The following is a 21,917-nucleotide window of genomic DNA, read 5'->3' on the forward strand; positions in this document are numbered from 1 at the left end:
CTTGTCTTGCACAGGTTTAATTGGCAATGTGTTGCTAGATGACATTAGAGTGCATTGACTGGTTCAACGCACCTGCAGACAGTGGAAAGAAAGACATCGTATCTGTCACCCAGAGATTAATCCTGCATAACTTTAAGCCTTAATATAATGTGAACAGGTGAGTTGTATATAAATTCACCCTCAGTACAGTTGTCATGAACGGGGAAATTAGCTACAGAGACCAAAACTGTTTTTTGTACCAGGCTGTAAACATGTTTATTTCTGCTGTGAAGTTGGACATTTGAACATGGGGACTTATGGAGACTGACTCACTTCTGGAGCCAGCCTCAAGTGGTTGACAAGAGGAACTGCAGTTTTTGGATCCTTCACAGTTGGACTTCTAAAATCATACAGCGTATGCTGAGACAGAGAGACACGCTTTGACCCTTGATTTTTATTTTTTATTTTGTTAAAATACATATGAAACAGATACAATAAATCATATTCCAAATGTTCATACTTAAATTGTTACAAAAGTTATCACAAACTGTACACATCATGACAGCAATTCGCAGTTGTTCTTGCTCAATATAGATTAAACCAATATGCAAACGATTACACCTTCAAAGCTCTAAAACTCCTAAACATGAAAATAATTAAGGTCGCGTTGGCTTCACTGGGTCTCCCAGTCGGACTAAATTGTTCACAACTATTACAGAATGTGTAGAAATTTCACTCAATTACAAGTCTGAGTTGTTCAAAGTATCACCAAACGATAGAAATACATTGTGATGTCTCTATTTCCGTAAGTTTACGACGACTTCTTAAATTCCACTTTTGAATATATACAAACAGTGCCATTGAGTGTATATATACAAATGTAAACACAAAGTTTGAAATACTCTATTAATTTCTTACATTTTCCCTCAGTAGTTTTTTTTTTTTTTTTTAAAGTGGTGAGAGGCATGCTACAGTAAAAATATTTATTTTTCATATTAAGGGCAGCGCAGGGGGAAATAAGCATGTGCAAGTAAGTTAACAGTACATAGCCTTTTTTTTTTCTATTTGCTATGTTGGTTTCTTATTAGTTTCTTATTACTCACATATGATGTGAAGCTGTTCTTATTTTTTAGATGCATTGAACTGAATTTCATATGGCTTAATGTAAAAAATAAAATGTACGTAACATTTGCAAACGTTTGAGTTGACGGTGTAGTTTGTTTAATGGATTTTTTTAATTCCCTGAATTAGTGACGGCTGAGTTGAACTTCGATTACTATCTGTTTGAGATTAGCTAAGCCCCTCCTCCTAGTTACTGTTGCTACGCCTTTCGATTTTGACTTGTTTCATGATTTTGTGCGGAAAGACTGACACTGAAGGGACATGTCCCAGGCCAAGGACAAGATCAGACAGTCCATTCACTATTTCATTCTAACATAACCCTGTTTAGCTGTTTTGCATACCTATAAATAGTAATAAGTATATATTGGACAAGCAAGACCAGTGTTAGATTCATGTTTTATAGTTTTACAGTAACTTCATAAGAGAAAAGTGTTTTAGGATGACGACTAACTAAGATAATAAGTTTGGCTGGAGTTGGTGACGTGGACACAGCTTTGATATATATAGTACCCCAGCTTCTACACAATGGGTAACACTACAGAGTTGATGGTTTTTAACCTGTAACTTCTCCCAAATAAAGCAAAATAAAATGCTTTTCTGCACTTCAAACCCGTTTCAGAAGCGTTTTGCCCGCCAGATTTTGTTAACTTGCTCAGATTTGGTCATTTTCCACAGGCTTATGTGCTTCAAATTATGTAAATATACTACGTGCTACCTGTTTTTACGATCAGAGGTTTGTGTTTTATTTTGAAAATCTACCAGATTCTCTATGCCGTTTCTGTGTCTGACTTGTCTTGTGCGGGTTGTTGGCGCCGTCTGTCAAAAATAGACAAAGCCATATGGGATGCTTCTGAAACGGACCGTGGTGCTTCTGGTGGGGTTTGAGTAGAACGGCCACGGTTCAGAGTTATTTTTAAACACACTGTTTGTCTGTTGTTTACCCCTCTGTACATATATGTTATGTGCTACATGTATCTGCTACAGTTTCTCTAAATCAGTTGACTTTAATCTGTTCTGATAGGTAACGATGGCTGGTTAATGGTTAGTCTTAAACGCCTGTCTACGTCTGTAAACGTCTGCTCAGTTACCTGCATTCTTCAGCCAAAACGTGGATTTATTGGCTTTTTTGTTTTGTTTTTATCAAGCAAAGGTTTTCATGGCGTTGAGCAGCGTAGCCCTTTTAGCTTTGTGTGAAATGCTAAAACTCACTAAAGAGCTCATGGGGGCCAGAAAATAGTTGAAAAGGTTGATACCGTCGCGGGACAATCATTGAACATTTCTCGCAGTGAAGCCTACCATTCATGTGGTCCGTGTAAATGTTTGGCAAATAAAGCATTAGAGCATTTCGAAGCCGACGTATGAAAACAGTGAGTGCTGTGCATAGCCGGCTCTGTAGAGCACTTCAAGAACTGGAGTTTAAATGAATGAATGAAGAAAAAACTTTTTTTTTTATATCAACACATGAGAAACATGTCAGAATGAATTCAATTTTTCATACCACATGCTCACGAGAGACTCATAGGCAACACGACTTCCCGACGACGACTTCTAAACAAACGTTTCTGGTTTCTTACAGAGGTGGCGTCATCTCTACCTGTGATCATAAAGGTGTCTGCGGAGGTTTGGGCGAAGGACACGAGCCTTGACTCTCAAAGCTTGCTGCTCTTCCCGGCCACTGCAAGGTAAAAAATAATCACAAAACACGACACGTTATAAAGGCTTTGCAGACCCTTTTTGTGGCATCAAAGCACGTTATTACTCTAATCCTCAGGATGTACTGTGATCATAGGCAAAGGAGTTGTATTAGATCATGGCTTTAAAGAAAGAGGGGGCTTTGTGTCAGGCAAAAACTATAATCCATGGCATAAAAACTCTAATGATGTAATAATGTGGTCTTGCATCTTGAATCCCATACCTCTCTCTGTTGGCTGTACTTCTTCTTGGAGCACAGTCACGGTAATTACAATGCACAGTGGGTGATAAAGATAAAGGTAGGTTTGGTTGGTCCTCCCATGACAGCAACATCTAAATTGACTCTATCTCTTACCCCCCACGAGGTTAGTGAGAAACTTGGGAGTCATGATTGATAACCTTCTCTGGCATAAGAGAAATCAGGCCTTACCTGACTCAGCATGCTCCCAACTCCTGATACCTGGTTTTTAATCAACCCATATCGAGGTCCGCTGGCTACCTGTAGCAGCTCGCGTTAAATTCAAATCACTAATGCTTTACCACCCACCTACTTGAACGTCCTCATATGTTACCTCCTGCAAAGAACGACGCCTGTACGCTCAGGCCAACCTAAACTTTTCTCAGCTGTCGGACGTCCCAGTTGGTGGAACGTCCTACCAGTTCCTACAGGATCAGGGGCGTCCCTCTCTACCTTTTTAAACCCAGCTCTACAGAGCGTACCTCCTCTCCAACGCAACCAACAACTGGACATGCTGAATCTATCCCCTCCTCTTATTGCTGCCTTGTCCTTGTGGCACCATACCTTAATTTGTTTCTGTCTAAATGTGTGATTTCTTACTTTGGCTCACAAAAACATTGTTCAGAGACCTCTAAACCGCCTCCTGTTGCATATATATTTTCCATTTTAAGCCTCACTCACTGCCCTGTTGAGTTTGCGAGCTCATGAGCAGGTGTTGATGCCTCCTGCTTGTCTGGTGATCTGGACTAATGCCCGGTCCTCGCTGTCTGATTTTCTCTATCTGTCCTTGTAGGATTATTTATAACTCTTTCTGCATGTTATTTATACTCTTACTATTGTGTATATATATTTTGCATACTGTACCATATTTCACAGCACAAAGTATCCCCAAAGAGTAGACACACAACGAATGAATGCGGTCCAAGTTGACTGTATCTTCTTATGCAATGACTGTTTATTCCAGAACAATGTTTTGAAAGGAGCTACAGAGGACACTCTGCGTGTTTTTGCCTATGATTACAGTTTTTTTTTATTATGAAGTAGTTTTACCACTGAAAATGGGTAATCACCTGTATTTTCCTATTCGTCAGATGAAGAGTGGGTTTGGCAAAAGAGGAAGAAACATTGATAACATGTAAAATATGAAATTACAGTAAGCCTAATAATAAAAAAACACCTTCCAGCAACTGTGAAACTGTCTTACACTATTTACACGTGGTTTACACCAACGCATCAGGTAGCCAGCCGGGTTTTCTCTGACGTGATGCTACGTTCAGGCACTGTTGGTCCATTAGAGCTTTATTTAATCTCTTTTAATAGCTACTTTGGTCATGTACACACATGCACTATGTAAAGTAAGACAGTACTGGAGTTGTTGGAAAGCACCTTTGACCAACCTAAGCCAGCTGATTCCTCTGCACATCTCTGCAATCAACGCTAAGTGAGTGAATCCGTGTCGATCTTCATCGTCATCGGACTATTTGCAAGATAGATAATAAAATTTTGTAAAAATATCAGTTCAAGCTAATTTTGTTTTGGGTTTTTTGGTGATTTAAAAAAAAAATTGTACACTACTCCCAAAAAGTTCGGGATATTCGGCTTTTGGATGAAATTCCAGAATGCACCTAAAATCAGTCAGATAATTTGACCTCCTCTAAACTTTTGAATGCACACGTCCAACTGTTCTCCAAGTGTCTGATGGTTTTAAATATGAATGTCTACCTCTCCCAGAGCGTGCCAGTGCGTGATGGGCTTCCGCGGGTAAGCCAGCATTTCGTTCCAGTGATCTCGTCCAAGGCCCTCAGCATCTGGCCCGGTGCGACACACGCCGATCACCTCATTGTGTCCAACCCTGTTAGTAGTAAAACACGCGTTAACGTTCGCTTGGATGCACATTGTAAAGCTTCCAGTAGCAGCTGGAGAGTACATTTCATCAGTCTAAGATAAGATTAATGCATCAAAAAAAGACCCTGGAAGGTCCGATCAGTCACTGCTTAACTCACCGATCATAATCCATCACCATGATGGACAGACTGACTTGTTCCACGTTCTCCGGGGGAATGTCGAAGATGATGGCCTCGTTGTACGCTGGATTAAGTGTGCTTTTCTTGGTGGTGGTTTTTCGCTTCTTCAACCTCCGTCCATCACATATCAGGTAAACCTTAACGTACGGATCTGGGAGACATGTTTACACGTCATTTAATAATTTGTTCTTTGGTACATGATGTTGGAATTATAGCTAAATGGGTTAGAGTTACAGATGCTAAGGGAAGTTTTACAAAACAGCATTTCATTTTCATTTAAAAGTTCGGCTAAGACATGTATCTCTCTATTCTGACTCAGGGTAACACTTTTAATAATTTGTTCTCACTGGCCGCCCCACGTCTCCTCCCCATTTCCATTCTGAGTGGCCACCTGCTGTCTCGTTTCGTCTAAGTTTGATTTATGGCTCAGCTTGCGCTTTTGATGTGAGCCCCATCTTACTTGCTGTCGGGTTACCTGAAGAGCCTGTGATGTCCATGGCTTTGAGGTTTCTGCATTTGATGACTGTTAGGGTCATTCTCCCTGCTGTGGGGAGGTAGCACAACGAGTACATGATCTCTCCCAGGTCAACACTCTCCTGAAGGACAAAAAAAGGACAGACAACAGAATGCATTTCGTCCATTTTAAACACTCTGACCATCAAAACGTTACTATTCGTCATACTACGTCTTAAAGAATGATTTGGTTTTCAGTTAACAGCAGGCAATGTCATTTGGTCCTCAACACTGGCCCAAAGAGAAATATTTTGTCACCAGAGGTTGAATCCTACTTAGTTTGCTAATCCCCTGATTGTTCCTCTAGTGCCCCCGTGAGTTTGACTAATCTTAGATTGGTTGCAGATGTTCATTTCTTTGTTATAGTTGTTATTGTCCCAGTCAGAGATTTGTGTTCAAGGGAAGACTAAGTTGAAGACCCCAATGGAGTCTAACAGGCGTGCTTAGGATTTATAATGGCTAGTAAGTAAATAATTATAAAATCTACTAATGTAGAAAACTTGACTTTGGACACAGGAGTTGAGGGCAGGAAAGAAATTGTGTTCAGACAGCAAAATTAATCTCAAGCCATCGGCTATCGTCGGATGATGGTTTAGTCTCTGGGGACGACCGCCAATGTTTCTGTGCATAGCCAGAAAAAATCCAGAAAACTGATAAAAGATATCCGGATATAAGACTTCCTCTGCAGTCGGATTAGCAACTCGATATGTGAGAATGACAAAAAGCCTAAAAAAAACCTCAAATAAATAGCTAAATCGTCATCAGACAATTGCCAATAAGTTTAAAAAATGCATTTTATCCAAAGCGTTCGGCCTCTTTTGCCTCTCCACGTGGACTGGTCGATACTACAACCGTGTTCTGGTGCCAAAATCTTGGGTGCTTGATTCTATGTTTATATGTAGATTATAGAGATTAACTTCCCATTGGATCAACATTGAGGTTTTGTTTGAGAATTTAAGACCGGCTTTTCTGGTTTGTTTGATTCGGCGCTCCCTCACTCTCATTCATTGTATAAGTCGCTTGACCACAGCTCGCTCTTTCTCTCTCAAACCATCGGGCACAAACCAAATTAAACTTCTTTGTGTCACTATTTGGCAGCAAAAAATTGTGAGTCAGACTTGCAGATTTAGAAGCTGGGTTCATGAAATAAACAAAGCCAGTGAAAGTTCTCCTTGTGGGGGTTCAATTAATAGCTAATTATCTGTTCTGTAGCTGATTACCTAACAATGACCTAATTAACATATTTTAGAGATATCCTGCTATCATAAAACTTACTTGATGGAGTTAATAATAGGGGTGTTTCCTCAACAAATGCACTTTGACGCTGCTAAATCTTGCTTTTAAGAAGCGCCATCAACATAAAAAGCAAACAGCATCGAGCTAAATTGATGAAATGGAGAATCATCTCATCTGAATAATATAGTTCTTCTGTTGCTAATGTGAACCTGAAAACAATGGCTCAGTGTTTATCACAATGAAAACATTCATAAATACAGCAGAGGCTCTTCTCTTCAGTAAACGGTGATAAATGGTAACGTAGGAGTGAAATGCATTCTGTCTAAATCTTTTTATAGAAAGTGTTCATGAGGACATTTTGTCTCCAGTACGCTGTAACTGTACAACGTGTTTGTGTTTTATGTGCTGTAACAAAAACAGCCAATGTTTGTGATCAGTTTTAATCTGTTGCTATATTTACATCTGTATAAATACCCGACGGTTTCTGGAAAATGTCTGTGGGTGTTTGGCTGATTAAATACATTTCCCAAAGCACTTGAATTATGCAACGTGTTCCACCTTGCCTCTTGGAACGTTGATGAATACAAGCTCTGAGAAGTGATTCAGTGCAACACTTACAGTAGATCTTTCTAAACAGTGTCCCATTCAAGTGTTCTTTCCTCAATGATAGCGACATGGTCTTGTTCAACATTTCTAACATGGCGGCAATGTGAGGATTGAGCGTGAACGCCAACTCACCGTAGTTGCTGCGTGAATATCCTTCCACACTACAGCCTCTCTGGAAAGATCAGAGAGTTCAAAGAGGTTGTCAACCACCACCTCTCCAATCATGTCGTGGCTGGTGAAGCGGTCGAAGTCGTAGACGCTGAAGTGCAGCTTCCGGTTGCAAAGCTCGTCGTACGCCACGGGGAAACAGAAGGTCTCGTCAAACATGGGGTTCAGATTCTTGCGGTGGACGCGCGTCTGGTACTTCTTCTTCCTCTCCGGTAGCAGGTAGATCTTCACGTAAGGGTCGGACGTGCCCATGAAGTCTTTGGCAGGCAGGTCCAAGGCCTTGAGGATTCTCACCACCAACGCTTGCTCCTCGTAGTCGTAGCGCAACGAGAAGCTGAGCTTTCCGCAAGTCTCCACGGGCTCTTTGGCCTCATCCTCTGAGTCCACAGATTTCTGCTTGTAGAGTTCGGGTTTTATTCTTCCGATGCTCGCTGTAGAAGACTGGCGGAGAGGCACTGTGTCCATGCTGAAGTCAACGCTGGTGACATTCATCTGACGAGGCAGGTGGCGCCGAAATGAATTGTGCCTGTTGAAAAGGGTAAAGGGCATCGGGTAAATGTCTCAGGTGTCAGGTGTTATGCATGAGTGGCTTTGTTATGATAGGCGCTAATGGTTTGTCAGGACGGGAACTACATCTAAAAAGCATGATGCATAATAATGTGCTGCTCTTGGAATATGTTTTGACATACTACAGTCTCAAATAGATCTTCAGTCTTCAGGAAGGAAGCACAGAAATCTTGTATAGGAGATAAATATCCACAGAGCCACCATATAATGGTTGTAGCAAGACAGCACTTACCTGTGATGACATATATTGTCCTTCAGAGTCCGGTAAACTGTCTTAATGCGACTAAATTTGAAAGCCCTTGACTTTGTAGACAACCTGTGGACATTCAGCACCGCTGGTTTTACCTTGAACCTACGTAATACTAGAAAATTGAACTGAAAGATCTCCATCATTTTTGACGGTAAACAAACACGTCTCCAGCATTCAGATTCGAGTTCCTACTGAAATTACCTGAGTGCTGCAAATTTCTATGAAGTTGATCTTTGTGTGTGTGTGTGTGTGTGTGTGTGTGTGTGTGTGTGTGTTTGACTCGCCAATCTTGTCACCTAGCAACTGGCCCTCCTCCTTTTCTGACAGTAAGACAATCACAGCAATCTGACAGCCGTGGCACAGCCGAAAATTAAATATTACACTACACAAGTATTGTAAACAACGCAGAAGACTGCATGTTGTCTAAGAACCGCTACAAACTTTAATGGAAAAATAAAAATAAAGGCCTGACCTACAATAAAAACACACTACCTGGACAGAAAAATAGGAACAATTTTCCTTTACAACTTGTATTGTGGTAATGTGACATTGCATTCAGTGTCCCAGGGATGCATGACATGATTAAGAGCTCATACTTGTGTGAAATGTTTTGCTTTCTGGATTTCGAAGACAATTTAAGTCACTTGATCCTCAATCATGACCCCGCTGTGTTCTTCTAAAGCAAGGCCGACATTTCTTGGCCGTCCATGATTTAGAGCTGAAACAGTTTCCATGTTTGAAGCTATCGGTAAAGTCGTGGTACCACTGGTGGTGCACGAGCTCCCTTGAACACATGGAGGAACCTCAGAAATATACTTATTTTAATTCAGTAAATTCATTCAGTAACATTCAATACCATAAAGAATTTAAATGAAAATACTTTTCTTTGGTTTCAATATCGTCCTGCTCTGTCGTCAGATCACGTTCATGCAGGTAGCGCCTTCATCTATGATTAGTTACGAAACTAAAATGTGATGTGGAAGCGTCAGTGGAGGTTAAATGAATGGTTCAAAAACACCCAATGGTAAATATCACGAGCAACCCTTTTCAACACGAGTGATTCTGGTTCTTGAACTGGTTTCTTTCAGGATTCAACAGTCAATAATGGAAAATTCTTCCAACGTTATTGAAATAAACCTTCCGTGAACCGCCTGTGGTCGGTGGTACCTGGAGAGCCAAATATATTGTAAGCGAAGTTTGAGAAACACTGGGTTAAGTCATATTTTTGTAAAAGCCAAATATTTGGGATATGAAAATGTCTCCACTGGCTGTAGGAACTGTAATTCTCACAACTTTCTGATGATTCTTCTACAATTAAAACAATCATTAGTCACTGGCTTAACATCAGCAGTCAGTACTTGCTAATAAATGTTGAAAAAGACTAAAATTTGGTTGTTACGGTATTCCTCTTGAATGCAGATCGACCCCTAAACAGTATGTGGAGTTGAGTTTAAGGTTTATTGCATGTTGTAGGTGTTTGTGGCGTTTTATCATTGAACATCAACAATCGCTGTCAGAAGAGTAGGTGGAAGGGCCGTGACTGTAGGCGTTGTAATCTTTAACCTGCATCCCTGGTGGGTGTATAATTCATGAAGATCTGGGTCTCCGTATAATTTAATTAACGAACCTTACGACAAACCGAGGCGACCGTCGATAACGGCTTCCTCTGAGAAACTGAGCGCAGCTGCCCGGTGCGTCCCACCAGAAAAACCAGCCTTCCCACCGTGACAGCTCCAGCCCCACAGCACTGCTAATTATGGACGTTGTAGTTTAAACACAGTGCTGGAAAACAAAAAGGGAGCGAGAGCTGGTTGTTTAATGACCGGGGTTGCTTCCCGCGTTACCATAGCAGCTTGACTCACACGTACAGGAGATTATAGGGTTTGAATTGAAACGCGGAGATGTGCTGCAGCCCTGATGAGCCTACAGGACGTGATCTTTCTTTCTTTTTTCCTGGTCAGAGACAAAGAATTCAACATGTGCACCAGTGTTTCAAGGTCACCAGCCAGTCCCTGATGCTCTACATGACACGTGCCAGACCACCTCAAGGGCAGTGGCTGCTCTGTCACGAACTGTCAGGACAATGTTCCCTACTGTAGCCAAAAGAATGATGCCATTGTACAGTAATTGTAAGCACCAGATCTGTGTGTTTAAATAGATTGTCATGATTTTGTTGTGGCTGCAGTGGGTTCACGTGGAGTACCTGGAGGAGGATGTCGGCTCAGTGGTCTGCCTCTGGATCTTAGCCTGCTTAGTCTGCTGGCAGAGCTTTTCCCTCAGGGCTGTTTGCACCTCGGCGGGGATGTCCGGAGACGTCTGGCTGATCTTCATGGCTGCCTCCAGGAGCTTGACAGTGCTCCGTCCGTTCACCTTCACTTCTGGCGGATGCTTCTTCTCCACCTCCGCCACTTTGCACTCGGTAACCGGCGGGGAGTTGGGCGGAGGGGCCTCGGGGAAACCCACGTGGAGACCATTTTCCACGTGGGCTGACAGAGCCTTGCTCCTCCAAATGGGCCAGCACAGCTTCCAAAACACAAAGAGAGAGACTACCAACAGGGCGAGGCCACAGAAACCCACGACCACAGCAAGGAGACTAATAGAGATGTCTACATGTAAACCATGGAAGAAGACCCAAAGAGAAAGGAGACAGGGACACATAAAAAAAAAAAAAAAGGAAAAGAAGGCGAGCGAGGGACAAAATATGACGGACAAACATGCAGGGGAGAAAGAGAAAAAAGGAGAGAAAGCAAGCTGTAAGAAAGAGAGGGCAGCACCTGTTTGATTAAGCAGGACAATGTAAAGTCATAGAAAACCACATGTTCAGGGACTGAAGTGGAAAAAAAACATTTAGTCTCCCATCTGATATTTCCTGTTCCTCCATATTTCAATGTGTTCAAAGAAAAGAAAGAAAGAGAGGAGAGAAACGCAGTGATCATTTCTTCTTCATCACCGCCACCTGTATTTTTCCCACCTGTTGCTATTTCATCAGTCTGGACTGAGCTGCAGCGAGATGCGCAACAGAGAAACACTTCCACAACAGTTTCAACTAAAATAAATCCAGTGGTGCAATAAAGTTTGAATAAGTGAGAGCTGGTGTTTAATATATAAGGACTTTATTCTATTTACCTGCGTGTCCTTTACCTGGTATGTTGCTCTCCAGAGGAAATATATCCGAACATTTCTCCCGGTCTACGTGTCCCGTGAGACAAAGTTCCGTAACGATTTGGAGAGCCCTTTGGCACAAGGTGATGCTGTCCTCCGTCCGGACACTCATGTCTCTCCTGTTAAGCCATTGCACGCCGGAGGAGCCAGGAGGGCGACGGTTCATTTGGGCACCTTGGTTTTTTTGTTGTTGTTTGTTTTCTGTTTTTTATGCGCCGCACAGTGCAGCCTGTCCACAGACAGCAACAAGGCACGCTGCGTCCTGATCCATATCCAGTGCGCAATGAGGAACGACTGGCCAGATGCGCTCTCTGCGTTGGAATAACATGCGGTGGTGGTGGTGGTGGTGGTGTGCCGGAGTCCAACCCTCGCTGCGTCCAATAGCAATGCGCATCAGTTTGCAAGTGAGTCCTGTCAGTTGGTGGCAGTAACGCGATTACTTTTTTTTTTTTTTCTAGTAACGATTAGAGAGTGCTGTCTGTCCCCGCCTTTCCGTCCAACACATGCTGCTTCAGACTCCAGCAGTCCTCCCAACCCCCAACAGGTCTTTGTCCCCTGTTGCTCTGCAGGAGTCCATAGAAGATGTTAGATAACAGATAATAGATGCACGGTGAGGTGTAACTGTAGAGCCTGAAGACTTGATTATTAATATTTTTCTCTGGAGGAATACTTGTATAACTGCGTTTCTATCATGTTTAGTAGCTACCTGACTCTTGACAAGTCACTATTTCTCAATATATCTCAGTTTTTTTGCACATAAACCATTAAAATATTTAGTTAAAAGTCCAAGATATCTGTCTGTCTTAAGTTAAATCATCATTTATGGGAGCAACACATTTGCAAAGCTGCTGTAATTACATGTGAGGACCTGCAGCCTGCATGTGTTAATGACTAATTGTTCAGTCTGAAACTGTAAGTCATAATTTGATCCCTCTGAAAAATCAATTTAATTAGTGTTTTTAAGGTAATTGTTACCTTTGGACACACTTGAGACTCACACTGTGTGATTGCTCGCAGCTTGTACTCTTCATCTTTCACAGCTGCATATCTAAAGGTTATTTCTTTTATTCATATAACCGTATATATCTGATATCAGTTTAAACTATGAATGTCATTAAAGAATAATTGGCTCTTATTTTGAAAAACAAGGTATTTTATATGTTCAAATTCACAGCAAATGGGCTTATTATGAGTGTCAAATGTTTATTGAGATATACTTTGTATTACAGAGAGAAAAGGAAGTAAACTGTTTTTTTAAATTCACTTTTTTTTAACCACAGCCACCGATGATGAAACATGTTCAGGTTCAAGGATATTTAGTCACTGTCACGACAAAGACTCACGACAAAGACGACATTGTTACCTGCGCCGCAGGAGCACCGTCTTTATCCAGCCGGTTTTCACCGGGTATTCACCTTACACTCCATGCCAGTGGGGGTTGGAGAAGGGGAAACAACCGTAGCCAAGGGAAACTGGAAATTACTGTGGCAAAAAAAAGAAAAAAGCCTCAATTGAAAGATTGACAAATAACAGCTGAGGGACGACAATTCAGAACTTTGGAGTCATGGTTACTGCAGCACCGGACCAGAACCTGATATGTACACAGCAGTGAAATGTTTCATTTACAGTCATTATTGATAGTCACATTCCTGATGTTGCATTTTTAAAGCTTATGCGAAAGGACGCGTTGGACATTTTAACGCGGTGAATGGGGAAAAAAATGTAAATTCAGTGAATCCATAGAGTTTTTTCCATGCATATAAAGTGGTGTGTTGAAAATTCTGAGTTGATGTCAAAGGATACTTGAACTCTGCAGCTTTACATTAGCCTCCTGTGAACTCATTTCACATGACTGACACATTGTTGTGGTAGTGCAGTAGATAGTGTGTGAGAAAACATGGCTCTAGGAATAACAATGACGGTCTGTCGCTCAGTCCAACACTGTGGGTCTACACCGGAGTATTTCGACAACTCTTGGATGGGTTGCCATGAAACTTGTACTTGGAGACACATTGATGCCCTAACCTCAAACCCAGAGGGTCAATATCACTTTGGTGATCCTCGCCTCCACCAGAAGGTCAGAATTTTCACTTATAAACTGGAAATCTTGGAGTAATCCGGAGTAGTGGTGTGCGATACTGCATATTTTGGTATCGATCCGATACCACGTACCGATACTTTTCAATAAATAAGGTGGATGCGTCATTGAATTGCTAAATCTCAGTTAATTTACATGACCTTCAGTGTTTTTTGTGATGTTTTCTTTTTTATTATTAAATAGTTAAAACCCAGGACAGAATTAGGACAACGTTTATAATTAAATAGAAAATGTGAGTCTATGTCACGTGAGTCACGTGACGGCGCAACATCTAAACACAAGAGGCGGGAGGGGGAGCAAAGTGTGCCTGACTTGCTATCGATACTATCGATATTTGGATCGATCTGCCCACCACTTCTCCGGAGACTACACCAAGCAGCAACTTCTGTGGCTGTGAAGTGAAGCCAATGTGCCCAAAACTGCATTTCCTCAAACGTCCACTTGAGGCTGGCTCCAGAAGTGAGTCAGTCTCCATAAGTCCCCATGTTCAAATGTCACAACTTCACAGCAGAAATAAACATGTTTACAGCCTGGTACAAAAAACTGTTTTGGTCTCTATAGTTCATGACAACTCCCAGGTCCACCGATGATCCACGTCTTTGCAATTTTAGATAATCCGGGAGGCGGCAGAGGCAGGACTGTCTGACTGATTGTTTTGATGAGCTGGTCCCTGTTTTGTTTGCACGTTCTTCCTCAAGGACACAGATGTAGTGAAACACACTCCTAATGATAATTCATATTCGTAAAGCTGAAACAGACCTTTGTGTTGCTGAAGTGCTGCCCTTTCTCTCTCTGAGTGACAGAAGAGAGACTGAGGCATACATCAGATGTAGTACATCAGTATTGATTTTAAAGAAAGCACTTCATGCGACCCATCAGCTGTGGTCAGACCTCCGGCATAACCTTTTAATGTTAATTTCAATCCTAAATCTTCAGCCTCCATTTATTTTATTGGCTTTTGTTTAACTTCATTTTACCATGATTATGTAGTATAGTAGTAGTAGTAGTAGCAGTAATAGTACTATCAAGTATTTAATCTATTTTCATGTATTTCATGGTCATCATTTGTAATTTATCCTTTTATTTTCATCTCATGAGTTTTTATTTCACTCTTGTTAGTCATCTGTAGAGTACTGCACTCACCTTAATGAAAGTTTTGATGGACTTATTGATATTTTCACTTTCCACTATTGCTTCAGTCTTCAGGCTCTCTGCTCCTGTTTGAACAGCTCAGTGTCCTTTTCAAAAGAACGTATCGAGCGTGGAGCCACTGGAGCGTGTAAACATAAGAAAAATCATCTCTGTCGTGTTGCTGAGGCCTTTTTTTTTTTATCTTCCAAATGGCACTCACAGTTAAAACGAATCACAGCTTAGGCGCCTTGGAGTGTTGTGAGGATAATTAGCAGTCTTTTTAGGAGGATGTCAGGGTGTCATTAAACTGTTAGGTGACAAATTGATCCAGCCTCACACGTCGCGGCTGACATGGAGAGGCAAGATAAAGTTTGAACTTAAAAACAACCCAGACAGCAAAGTCCACATACTTACCCAGCTCTTGAGACATGAACACCAAGTGTTTTTCTTTCCCTTGATCAGCGTGCTTGATATTTAGAGGACTGTAGTTGTGCTGATGCATCCATATTTCTCATGATCTTCTCACTGTCTCTAAAATAATCGATTACAGCTGTAATTTCTGTGTTGCGCTGGCTGTGTTTTGTTTTTTTCGGCAGCGGTGCAGCATGCTGGATGCCGCCCATGTTCCCGCTCATGAATGTTAATGATCAAATCATTTCTCAGTTGATGTCAGCCAATGTAACAGGCCGTGTTCGTAAAGCATGTCTGTCGCCACAAGGCTCCTCGGCTGTCTGCTCGGACTGAAATATCATAACAACAACATAACGCCGAGGATGATGAGCAGCTTTCTTTTTGATTTGATGTCTGATGACACGCTGATCTTTTAATTCTTCTTATATTTTTCTCTGCTTGAGAAACTCCACTGCTGTTTGTTTACCTTCTCATGTAAGTAGAAGAAATGTACATTTTGTGCCCTCCGACAGAGATATGAACACTTTCACAGTGCCGTCTTGGTGGCCACTCCACTCCTGACATTTACCGTGACATTTGGCATTCTCAGACTCGGCCCCTCCAGAAAACCAACAGAAGGAAAAGCAACCGAAGTTTAGAAATAGAGATACCAACCACGATATTTCCTCGATTTGGTACGCTGTGTTTAGCCCTGAGTGAAAGTAATATTCTCAAACCCAAACAATCTGCAATCAGCGCTTAGTCATATCTCCTCATCACATTGTCTGGTGAATTGATCCACAGAGTGTGGAAAGCGTGTAACCAACTTGAGTAGAGTGGATGAACTTTTCTTGATAAATACTGGAGAGCAATTTCAGTTCAGTGAGCTTCACAGGCAAAGCTGACTTTCACTTATTTTTATTAATAAACATTCTGTCGGGTCAACCCTGACTGTATGTTCAACTGTGATGTCCTCATCGATGACGCCTGGTTGCTCAAACAGGCCATCTGTAACAACACCTACCTGTCAATCAAAGCGTCCACGCTCTTAATCCTGCATAACTTTAAGCCTTAATATAATGTGAACAGGTGAGTTGTATATAAATTCACCCTCAGTACAGTTGTCATGAACGGGGAAATTAGCTACAGAGACAAAAACAGTTTTTTGTACCAGGCTGTAAACATGTTTATTTCTGCTGTGAAGTTGGACATTTGGACATGGGGACTTATGGAGACTGACTCACTTTTGGAGCCAGCCTCAAGTGGACGCTTGAGGAACTGCAGTTTCTGTACTGGCTTCAAACAGTCATGGCCAGTGTGCGGGGAGTACAGTATCCTATAGAGGTGGTTTTCTTGGTAAAGTTTGGCTCCTGGCATCTCGGGGCTGAGTCAGTTCGGTTCCCTACCTGCAATCTTTCCATCATAAAGTCTGTAAATCATCTCAGTATTGTAGCTGTGCTCAAACCCGGTCCGGTTTTACTGAGCCCAGTTCTGTTGCCTGCTAATGGCAGATTCACGTAGCAGCAGAGGGAAAAGCAGCAAAAATATTCTGTATAAAATCAGATTCAGTGTCACCAAAATCACTGTATAAAGTTATAAAGATGCACGTAGCAACCCTCAAAATCAATCCAAGGACAGGTGAGTCATCAGATAAAAAAACATGAAGAATACCTTTGTCATTGCTGGTTTTTTGTACCAGGCTGTAAACATGTTTATTTCTGCTGTGAAGTTGTGACATTTGAACATGGGGACTTATGGAGACTGACTCACTTCTGGAGCCAGTTTCAAGTGGACGTTTGAGGAACTGCAGTCTTTGGCTTCACAGAGGCTGCCGCTTTGGCATGGCTCGTTAAAATCTCTATGTTTGAACGTGTTTGCGGTTCAACATGACGTGCTGTAAATGAATAAACGCTCAAATTCACCAGTTATGCCGCAGAAGAGAAAATAATATTTTTTTACCGGCTTCCTGTTCGAGAAGATTTGTCTGATTTGTGGTTAACCTGTTAAGAAGGATATCTCTCATTCCCCTCATGGAGCAGGTCTGATTTAATCACAGATTTCCTAATGGCTCTGTGGTTTTAATTAGGCCATTTAAAGGTTAACTGCCAGGTCTGCACCCACATCCACACAACGGTCAAGGCATCTTTCATCAGCGTGCTCCCTCTGCAGCAGTCCTATAAGCTCCACACGCGACTGTGGAAAAAAATATATACGTGCCGTCTGTTTCCCAGAGTATTTTTATACAAATAATGAGTGGCACCGCATACATTCACTCCATGTCGTCTTGCACATTAATGCCCACAGACTCATTTGTCACAGCAGGTCTCTGAACTTAAGAGACGCTTTGCATAATCGAAATTGGACCCATGCTCATGATTTTTTATACTTTTCTTTGTATATCATGTAATTTATCCATTTTTTATTGTTGATTAAAGTAAAATTACACGTACAGCTGCATGTTTTACCTTAAACTCTCGGTTATATGTGCATTACTTACAGTACACACATTGATTTCCCCTCAAGATGAGTTGTCACCTGCAACATTAATGATATTTCCATTACGGTTACAGCTGTACTTTGTGTTCCTTAGCAAATATTAGTATCCTAATAAGCCGAACTAAGATGGCAAACATTACAGCTGTGAACGTTTCAGCATGTCGATGTTCTCTTCTTAATGTCTGGCAGGTGGCATTCGATGAAAATTGCTCGTTCTGCCATTGGTGCACTTTGTATTCTCTTAGCTCTTTGCTCCTGTGCTCCTTTATCCTTTGGATATACAGAACAGTTACAATTTGATGCAGCTTTTAACACCTGACAACATTTTTTAAATTAGCCTTTGTACATCCTATAACCACAAAAATTTAAAGCAACGTTGCAAAGAAATTGGCATCTTTGCAAATTAGCACCGTTGTAAATATGGACACATGTTTTTGTTATGATTACATTACTTATGATTAAAAACTACCATGTGTCTCAGATTTACTCTTGTCCAACGGCCTCCCTTAGCATCCTCTTCAGTCTCTTTACCTCTGCCATTATGTCCATAGATGCTGCTGAGTGCGGTTACATTGTCCGCTTGCCTAGCTCCAGTTCTGGCACGACACTGGCTCCAGTCACCAAATGCATTTGCCTGAAAACCTCTTCTTCGTGGGACAAACACCGCCCCGGTGCATAACATTAGCTAACAGCAGCTACAGTTGGCAGCAGTTTACTTCACTGTCCATCGGGAAACTCTGTAAATCACAGAGAGAGTTGATTTTATGGTTAAATAAAGGCAAAAACTATAATAATATTCAGCTTCTTTGCCCGTTTCACAGTTTTTCAAGCGATCGTTTCTCATAAACAAACTAATAACATAAGATGTACCAGGGCTGTAAGTCATGATCAAACCTTTCTATGTTCAGAACGAATTCACGAGTCAGTCTTTCCCTCTCGTTAGCTCCGTTTCACACTGGTGTGCACACACACGCTCTCACCACGGATTCACGTGGGTAAGCGGTGACTGATCACGCTGAGGGCGCCTCACTGGGATGTTCAGAACAATTACCTCCGCCTCACTGCCACTCAGGGACCCCTCAGGTGAAGTCATTATCTTAACCAGAGGCTGCTCACTACAGTCACAATTAATACACATTAACAGTGGCGACTGGGCCATCCATCTGGATGCATAGCTGCAATTATATTCATTAGTAGGCAAGGTCCTCGAAATTGTTACTTTTCGATGGCACCTTTGGGAGATTTAGTTTGAATGTGTGTATGGCAGAGGTGGAATTAAAAGTATCAATAACACACTGTGAAAATACTCTTTGGTGCTGCAGATGTTTCGTTTTAGTTGCTTTATGTACTGTCAGGTAGTTAAATATGCATGATATTCTAACAGGTCATCATATATGTATACAGTGTTGTTGTCCCGTGAGAACCTGTTACGTTAGGTCAAGCAGGGTTACGGGGGGAATATGAGGGACCGGACCCAAACGCAGGCAACAGAAGACAGATCTGACACAGATCAATGATTTAATCCAAAACTCAAACGATTTAGAGGATGGTGAGGAAGTCCAAACATGAAAACAAATCCAACTGGGAGCAGGGAGAACATCCAAAGTCCATAAAGCAGGAAAGGCAGAAGTCCAAAGAACAACAGGAAAACACGAGGAACAGTTGAAATCCTAGAAACATGTGTGACAGCTCTGAATCCGACCTGCAGCAAGAACATACATCTTGTCTCCCTGCGTTACAGAGCCAAATCACGGACTATTTGACAGTAATGGTCGTTCATTTTCTCTTGTTCAATGATTAAATAGCTGCACAGGAGATCTAGTGCTGATGGGTCTCTCTCTCTCTCTCTCGTCCATCTCATCTAATACGCTCACAGCATGAAGGCGAAACCCTTAACAATGAATCGTAACAAGGCTGTCGGCGTTCGAACAGGTAGTCGGTAGACCTCCACCTTTCCATTCCTGTGAAAATCAGTTGTTCTCTGTTGCTTACATGATATTAAATTTATACACAGCTTACATCTATTATGAATAAAAGACAAAAGAAAGGTGCAGCTCGCTCCTGCTCCTCCTGCATCCAGCTCTTTAAACATTGCGTGGTGAGAATCAGTGTCCCTTATGGCTCCGATTTCTCATCCTCCTTCTCCAACAGTGTCTGTGTTTGATGGGCTTCAGACCAGGCAAGGTAAAATTGGAGTATTGGGAGGCTTCTTATGAATTAACAGATCCATTCTCTCAAACAAAGTGTGCAAATAAGGCTGATTTTAAGGAGAATCTTGCAGGCAATATATAGATTCATTTAGAGGTACATCGATACATCGATCTCCAGCTGGGGAAGTCTGATTGCTCCGGTTCTCCCCCACAAAAAGACGTGCACCTAAAAGGTTAACTGGTGACTCTAATTTGTCCGTAGGTGTGAATGTGAGTGTGAATAGTTGTTTGTCTCTATGTGCCTTGTCATGAACTGGTGACTTGTCCGGATTGTGGCCTAGGATCAGCTCCAGCTCCACGGCGACCTTGATGAGGATAAGCAGTTACAGAAAATGGATGAATGGGGTCGTTTCGTTGGGGTCACGTCCAGCTTCTTTCCTCAGGACCTAAACGTTTCCCTGAAGGGATGTTGAATGTCATGTATAAAACTTACAGGTACTAAATGCTGAGTCTTAATGTTGTACTATGTTTGTGTTGTGTGGCCTTTTTTTAATTCCACGTTTCTTTGCCTGTGTTTTAGATCAAGGACATTACAAGGACAAACCGAACGCTTCGCTTTGCCTCGCTTTGCTTCAAATCTGTTTTTCCCTGCTTGTTCTATTCAGACTCATTTTCTCTTTTTACTGTACGTTCAATTTAAAAAAGCAGATCTGACCTTAGCGCACTCTAATCGTGGTAATCAATGTGCCGTCTGCAGTCTGCGTGCTTTGCGCCGGCTATTCGAGTGTTTTTCACTTAACCCGAGCCGTGTGCTCGCTGCAGCGTCCGGAGTTTTAAAAAGGAAAAAATAACGTTTCACCTGAAAGCGCTTCAGCTTTGCTTCGTCGCTACATTCACCATCAAAATTAATCAGTAGTGGAGCAAAATTAAAACACGAGAGAAGAAATTAATTTGCTCCATTTCCAGAGAAAAGTGTGTGCTTTGCATCTAAAATATTCTCTTTCAGATTAACTAATCAATAACCAGGTGGCCGTGATTTCAGCCCTACCACCTCCCACTACTCTGCCACACATTATTCTCTCTAAATACTTCTGCAGAGAATACAACATCTGCATTTAAATACCGTGTAGCATGAATTATTCATTTATAGTGCATAAAAAAAGTACATAAATATATTGCAGATGTCTCTTATTTGGAAAAGTCACCCATTCATAATTTCGCTCCTCTGTCCAGAGAGTCCAGTGCAGTGCGGACATCCACAGTTCAGTTGTGTTGTCTCTTTGATTGAGCTGTTCTCATGGTAACGCGGCTGTTCGATAGATACAGGGCTGGACCAGAGAGAGAGAGAGACTCTCCCCACTTCTCGCAGAGCTATAATTAAACATAATTTAGAGCAAACCAGCAGCCTTAATCGTTCTCTCGGTGGCGGTGCGAGCGCAGGTTGTGGGATATTGCAGGGACGGTGTCAGCCAGCTCGACAAACTCTCACTGTGTGTGTGATTCTCTGGAGAACAGAGCGACGGCATGCCAGGATAAATGAGGTGATGAGCCTCACTTCAACCCAAAACATTGCTGTTAACCGTTCTCTATTTTCACGGCGAGTGAAATCATTAAAAGCGGTTCTGTTTTCCCTTCATGTGCTGGTTTGTTGACGCTCTAATCTGGCGGATTTGAAGGCGCAGGATGACACACGAATGTCATGAGTCAGACTGAAACATCGTTTTTTTTCAGTTATGATGAGAGATGATCAGATAATCCCCAAAAGACAGAGAGAGAGAGAGAGAAAGGCAATAACTTGTAAATTTTGTGCTCTTTCCCTGAATAGCCGGAGACAAATCTCATGACGGGAAATCAGTCGAGACAGGGACACATAACCCCCCCCCCAATAAAGTCACAAGGCCTCGTCGACTTTATTAGAATCCTGAGGTGCATTTGACAGAAATTAAGAGTGCAGACACCCAAACAAACAGGTCTGGAAAAGATGTTATTCAGCTTCTTGCTCTGCTCATGATCTATTTTCACTGACTGGATGTTGGCCGACCTATTCTTAACCCCCATCGCCCACGCTCAGAACTCAACCCATGAATGAAACTTC

The 21,917-nt window shown here is 41.9% G+C and overlaps 1 protein-coding gene across 3 annotated transcripts; it reads right to left on the minus strand.

Annotated features, from left to right (window-relative positions):
- Positions 1–379: 379 nt before the first annotated feature.
- Positions 380–12,459, minus strand: syt10 (synaptotagmin X). 3 transcript variants are annotated; one of them, XM_027272419.1, is made up of 8 exons: positions 11,522–12,459; positions 10,599–11,001; positions 7,543–8,104; positions 5,531–5,651; positions 5,035–5,206; positions 4,754–4,883; positions 4,102–4,111; positions 380–2,776 (listed from the first exon to the last, which is right to left on the minus strand). In XM_027272419.1, exons 1-8 carry the CDS (start codon positions 11,721–11,723, stop codon positions 2,751–2,753), a joined length of 1,626 nt encoding a protein of 541 aa, XP_027128220.1. In that variant the 5' UTR covers positions 11,724–12,459; the 3' UTR covers positions 380–2,750. The 3 variants fall into 3 exon arrangements, with proteins under 3 accessions (XP_027128220.1, XP_019132391.1, XP_019132390.1); XM_019276846.2 differs by lacking the exon at positions 4,102–4,111 and having other exon boundaries at positions 381–2,776; positions 11,537–12,456; XM_019276845.2 differs by lacking the exon at positions 4,102–4,111 and having other exon boundaries at positions 381–2,776; positions 11,522–12,456.
- Between the last annotated feature and the right edge of the window lie 9,458 nt (positions 12,460–21,917).

The sequence above is a fragment of the Larimichthys crocea genome, chromosome XX (genome assembly GCF_000972845.2).
Source record: "Larimichthys crocea isolate SSNF chromosome XX, L_crocea_2.0, whole genome shotgun sequence".
Classification (NCBI taxonomy): domain Eukaryota; kingdom Metazoa; phylum Chordata; class Actinopteri; family Sciaenidae; genus Larimichthys; species Larimichthys crocea.

Coding starts and splice junctions, on each gene's coding strand:
- syt10 (XM_019276845.2), bottom strand. CDS start 11,723: ATGAACCGTCGCCCTCCTGGCTCCTCCGGCGTGCAATGGCTTAACAGG. Junction 11,002..11,521: donor ACCAGGTAAAGGACACGCAG/GTAAATAGAATA, acceptor GTTTACATGTAG/ACATCTCTATTAGTCTCCTT. Junction 4,884..5,034: donor ATGGTGATGGATTATGATCG/GTGAGTTAAGCA, acceptor TACTACTAACAG/GGTTGGACACAATGAGGTGA.